The sequence below is a fragment of the Ursus maritimus genome, unplaced genomic scaffold, assembly GCF_017311325.1.
Source record: "Ursus maritimus isolate PB19 unplaced genomic scaffold, ASM1731132v1 scaffold_10, whole genome shotgun sequence".
Classification (NCBI taxonomy): Eukaryota; Metazoa; Chordata; class Mammalia; order Carnivora; family Ursidae; genus Ursus; species Ursus maritimus.
The window spans coordinates 11227444-11233117 of record NW_024423344.1 but is presented as its reverse complement, the minus strand read 5'-3'; the positions used below and the strand labels follow the sequence as shown (position 1 = coordinate 11233117).

The window sequence follows — 5674 nt, the reverse complement described above, 5'->3', positions numbered from 1 at the left end:
CCCACCGTCAGTTATAGCTTTCTGTGCCCAAGGTGCCCGAACATTTTTAATTATATTGTTGCTTACTTAATCATGCGTGTGAACAATTAATTAACAATTAATCTCACTCGATTTTCCCACACTTTCTGAGCACCTATAGAAAAGCGAGGTGTACGCAAATAACGTCCTTATTCGGAGAGTTTAAATCCAAATAAAAATGAGCTGTACAGGTTCCGGTGGGCTACCAAAAAGCAATGTGCAATAACGCTACGTCTCTTCCTAAATTGCACCATTCTGCCATTTCTAAAAATCTGAGATTACTGCCTTTTAACAGACTGGAAACACAAAAGTCCGGGTTAGAGGACAATAACCCCGAGAACACTGAAAAGGGAGTAATTTTTCCCCCAGGCTTTCAAATTTGAATAAATCTCACCATAAATGTCAATTAGAACAATTTTTTTAAACTTTGCCACATCATTTTACAATAAAGGGGAGAAAATACTCTTGTGAGGAGAACGGAGGAAAAAAGGGAAGGGGCATTATGGCAGCAGCAGACCCGACAAGCATTGTTTTCAGAAGTGTTCTCTAATTTCCCCCCATAAAGACTCAAGATTGGGGAATGTCCCCACCGCCTCCCCCACGCCACCACCGCACACACTGAGGGCCCAGCCGGGCACCCCGATCCTCCCTTTCTGGCCAAGGAATCTGTAGAAGGGGTTGGTGCCAAGTTGGCATCTCAGCCCCGGAGACCCGGGCACGGCCGGAATACCCCCGCAGAGAGCCCCTGCAGGGCGCGCGGACCTGGCGGGGTGGGGGGGGGGGTGCCGTCCCTAGCCCCCCGCCTGCAGGGCGCGGAGGTGCGGAGCGAGCCAGCGGCCCCGACCGCAGGGCCCGCCCGCCTCCAGCCTGTGGCGCCCGCGCAGGGCGTGTGGGGCGCGCGGGGCAGGCGGGACGCGGGCGGAAGGCAGGGGGGCGGGACCGCGGCCGCCGCTTCCCTGCTCTCAAAGTTTCTTGCAGTTGCACATTTACTCAGCGCTTCCTGTGGGGGTGAGCGCCTCGCCCTCCCGGCTCGGCCGGCCGCCAACTCCCGGCGGAAGGAGGCGGGAAGACGCGAGTGGGGCCGGGGAGGCGGCGGGACCCAGCGAGCCGAAAGGGGCCAGGCGCGGCGCGCCCCGGGGTCCCGGAAAGCCGGGTCCCCACCCGGACGCCGCGAGAGGGCGCTGCCGCCGGCGCGGCGGGGACGGGACGGCGGGACACGAGCGCCCGCGGGGCAGGGCTGGGCCGCCCGGCACCTCCTTTCGCGTGCGGACGCGGGACGCGGGCGGCAGCGTCCGGGAAGCCCACGCCGCTCCCGTGCGCGCCCGGGCCGCCCGCTACTTACCCAGGGAGCAGGTGAGGAGAGAGAGCAGTGCCGGGAGCGCGAGGCGGCGGCCGCGGCGGGCGGGCGGCAGCATGCCGGCGGCGGGAGCTGCGCACCCTATTGAGGCGCGGGGACGGGAGACGCGCGGGGAGCAGAGCTGCGCCGCTGCCGCCCCTGCCGCCGCGGCTGACCCTTCTCCGCCGGCTCCCCTCCTCCCTCCTTGGGCTCCGCCGTGCCGGCTCCGGCCGCGCCCTCTGGCGGCGGACTTCGGGAGCGTCCTCGAGCCGGTTCCAGAGCCCGCCTGGCTCGCGGCTGTGCCTCGGGTCCCGCCGCCTGGTGAGGGTAGAGGACAGCGACGCTCTTCCAGGCTTGTGGCCTCTGCCGCCTCTGGCCATTAGTCTCCACTCCTTTTTTACCTAGGCCCCATCTTCTACCTTCCTGTCCTCCCACCTTACCCCTTCCCCTCCCTTTCCTGGATCTCCTGGAGTAGATCAGTAGGTCTTCCTACTCCCAAAGTGAGGAACTGGTGGGGGGCAGGGAGGGGAGGAGACTGGAAGGGAAGTCACTTTTCCTCCCTGCTAATGTACCATCTGCTATTAAAAAAAAAAATCAATAATTCAACTCTTAATATTGTTGGCACCCGTGTTCTACGTTGATGAAGGTGTTTTTAATCAGCTCAACTAATTTACTTAATATCCTCTTTTTTTAATGGGATTTGGCCAATAGCTTAGGTCTGGAATTTGGCTTTCAATAGAAGTTTGTGTAAATGTAATTTCGTATAAATGTAATTTTAAGTGTGCACCATAATGGAAGAGGGAGGGTGTAATTTTATTCAAAACGTCTGATAAAAATTAATTAAATTGGAATACAGAGAAGTGGAGTGACCTCATGTGGAGAGTCCCTCTTGTCCTCATGGGACCGTCAAGGGGCTCCCTCCCCAGCCAGGAGGTGTGGTAGCCCTGGCAGAGGGCTGGCCCCCTTATGTTCTGTGGTGGGCAGAGGGGGAAAGCAATAACAAATGAAGAACGATGAACCCCCTCTAATGGTTCTTCACTGCTTTGCACCTCCCTCAAGCCTTGACTCATGTCTCTCTCCTGGAAAGTATATGGGACCAAGTGCCCATCACTTACCTGAGATTAGGCCATGACCTTCTGAAGCCTGTGTCCATGTTCTCATTCATATTTCATCATATTTTTTGGATGCCTACTCTGTGCCTGGGATGGTGCTAAGCACGCTACCAACACCAGTATCTTCCACATGGACATGCAACATTCACCCACTTGCTAAACATTAAATGCAGACTGGTGTCAGGTGGTAGGAATACAAGTAAGATGTTGGGATAATAGCAGTCCAGGTGCTGAATAAATGTTTGTTGTCTTGAGCCTTATTAATGTGAAGACCAGGGGCACCTGGTTGGCTCAGTTGTTAAGCATCTGCCTTTGGCTCAGGTCATGATCTCCAGGTCCTGGGATCGAGCTCCCTCCCTACCTCAGGCTCTCTGCTCAGCGAGGAGCCTGCTTCTCACTCTCCCTCTGCCCCTCTCCCTGCTTATGCACTTTTTCTCTCTCTGCCAAATAAATAAATAATCTTAAAAATAAATAAAGAAATGTGAAGATCATTATGGGGGTTAACCTTGAATATGTTAGGATAGTATTGTTATTTGTCAGTTCAACATCTGCAGCAAGGAAGGAAGGAAGTCCAGAGGAGTCCCAAGGAAAAAGGAAGTCCAAAGGCTCTGGGTTTTCTCTCTCTGGTATACATTGACTTCTTAAAACTGGAAACTAAATATCTTGTGTGTAACCCATTTTGTGTGAATGCAAATAGTGCCATCTTGTTCCATTCAGCCAGGGTTTGTGGCTACATGTCAATACTATTTTTATAAAAAGGGAAAAGAAATGTAAGAATCCTTCCTTTCTTTTTTTTAGTGAAGCTTTTCTTTTTTTTTTTTTTAAAGATTTTATTTATCTATATGACAGACAGCCAGCGAGAGAGGGAACACAGCAGGGGAGTGGGAGAGGAAGAAGCAGGCTCCCAGTGGAGTAGCCCGATGTGGGACTCGATCCTGGAACGCCGGGATCACTCCCTGAGCCGAAGGCAGACGCTTAAGGACTGCGCTACCCAGGCGCCCCTAGTGAAGTTTTTCAAATTTATGGTTGACTGCATTGATCCCTTTCATCTTCTAAAATGTACCTGCCTGGTTAAGAGTTCTAGAAGTTTTCCAATTTCCAAAGCTGTTTAGCTTTCTTCCAAAAAAATATTCCTCAAATGTATTTGATATTGAATATTAAATCAAGGTATGTGCACATAGACACAAGACTAATAACTAAGCAGCTTGCTTACCATGTATGTGTTCAAATACCTACTTCATATTTGGTAACAAGCAACTCTAGGTGCTCCGTCAATGTTTTCAACAAAATTCACCATAGGAGAGTATTTTGTGTGCTGGAACAAGGTGTGGGGAATGGAGCCCTAAAGACAACAGAGAGCACACTCTAAATAATAACCCTGCCCTGTCGTTCTCCCATCCCACAGTAGACATAGATAAATGGCACATTACAAAGCTCCATAACTCACATTTTAAAAAGAATTACCTTTCACTTACTCTAGTCATATGATAAATGGACTTCCTGGGAGTTCCTCTCCCAAAAACAAGTTGAGAGTTTCCTGGAACAAAATGTGCTTGTGAGGACACTAACAGATTCGTGGTGAGGCTCCGCGTGCCATCTGAAACACCAACTGTAAGGGGACAGCTTTCAATGGGAAAAAATAAATCTCATAAACTCTAAGATTGGGATCTGAGAAAAAAAGCAGGCCTTAGCTCTCTCTCCCTGGGGTTCACTCATCTTAATTTCAGATGCCACCCCCATACTGGCCCCTGAAATTATGTCCCTCCCCTGTGCAGGGGTGGATCGAGGAGTTCCCTCTTTTGAGGGAGGAGGGCCTATAACAATATAATTGAAACAGTTTGGTAATTTCTAAAATAATTTTCTAAATGCCAAGAAAGAATATAGAAATATATACATAAACCGTAGATAGTCAAATAATCTAATAGGCAAGCTCCAAACAGATGGTTTCTGAGCTTGTAATAACTATAGACCCAAAAGCCTGGACTCCATTCATTCATTCAATTGATAGTGAATGGCTTTTTGCTGGTGTATCCTTTACTAGGCTCTGAAACAGATACAATGAAGCATAAAATATGACACTGGGCACAAGAACTCACAGTCCAGTTAGGGAGATAAAAATGTTCAGGGGCATCTGGATGGCTCATTCAGTCGAGCAACTGAATCTTAGTTTCAGCTCAGGTCATGGTCTCATGGGATGTGGGATCGAGCCCCGCATTAGGCTCTGTTGGGCTAGGCTGGGCTCCGTGCTCAGCAGGGAGTCAGCTTGAAGGTTCTCTCCCTCAGCCCCTCCCCCTGTGCGCACGTGTACTCTCTCTTTCTCTCAAATAAATAAATAAACATTTAAAAAAAAATGTTCCTGGGTCACTTGGGTGGCTCAGTCAGTTAAGTGTCTGCCTTTGGCTCAGGTCATGATTTCAGGGTCCTGGGATGGAGCCCTGCTTTGGGGTCCCTGCTTGGTGGGGAGTCTGCTTCTCCATCTCCCTCTGTGCTCTCTCTCTCTCTCTCTCTCTCTCAAATAAATAAAAATCTCTTTAAAAAATAAAATAATTTTTTTAATGTTCATGAGTGGGGTTCCTGGGTGGCTCAATCAGTTAAGTGTCTGCCTTTGGCTCAGGTAAGGATTTCAGGGTCCTGGGATCAAGCCCCCAGTGGGCCACTCTGCTCAGCACGGAGTCTGCTTCTCCCTCTCCCTCTATGTGTGCATGCACTCTCTTTCTCAAATAAATAAATAAAATCTCTAAAATAAATGTTCATAAATAATTTTACTGCCCCATGATAAATGCTACAGGACAGGTGGATGCAAACACTTTGGAACATACAGAGGGAAAAACAAAATGGTGGCCATGGGAATCCATCAGTAAGACAGAAGTGACTTGTGCAAGGTCTTAAAGGAAAAATTGGTTCCTGAGCTGAGAAAAAGAGAAAAGGCATCCCAGATAGAGGCGCAAAGAAGTGTGGTGTTCTGTGGCCGATGTCGAAGAGATTACTGCCTGTGTTTTCCTCTAGGATTTTGATGGATTCCTGTCTCACATCGAGGTCTTTCATCCATTTAGAGTTTATCTGTGTGTATAGTGTAAGAGAATGGTCCAGTTTCATTCTTTTGCATGTGGTTGTCCAGTTTTCCTAGCACCATTTATTGAAGAGACTGTCTTTTTTCCATTGGATGTTTTTTCCCGCTTTGTCAAAGATTAGTTGACCGTAGAGTTGA

The 5674-nt window shown here is 49.5% G+C and overlaps 1 protein-coding gene across 2 annotated transcripts in view; it reads right to left on the bottom strand.

Annotated features, from left to right (window-relative positions):
* The window catches only part of B3GLCT (beta 3-glucosyltransferase), a 119722-nt gene extending 118006 nt beyond the window's left edge, over positions 1 to 1716 (bottom strand). Inside the window, exon 1 of one of the 2 annotated variants that reach the window (XR_005832370.1) lies at positions 1361 to 1558. Coding sequence is in view for 1 of the 2 variants with exons in the window: in XM_040621937.1 (XP_040477871.1) it covers positions 1361 to 1433 (73 nt within the window). In the remaining variant the exon portion in view is untranslated. Of the gene's footprint in view, positions 1 to 1360 lie in introns of both variants that reach the window. The other variant, XM_040621937.1, reaches the window with a different exon arrangement.
* Between the last annotated feature and the right edge of the window lie 3958 nt (positions 1717 to 5674).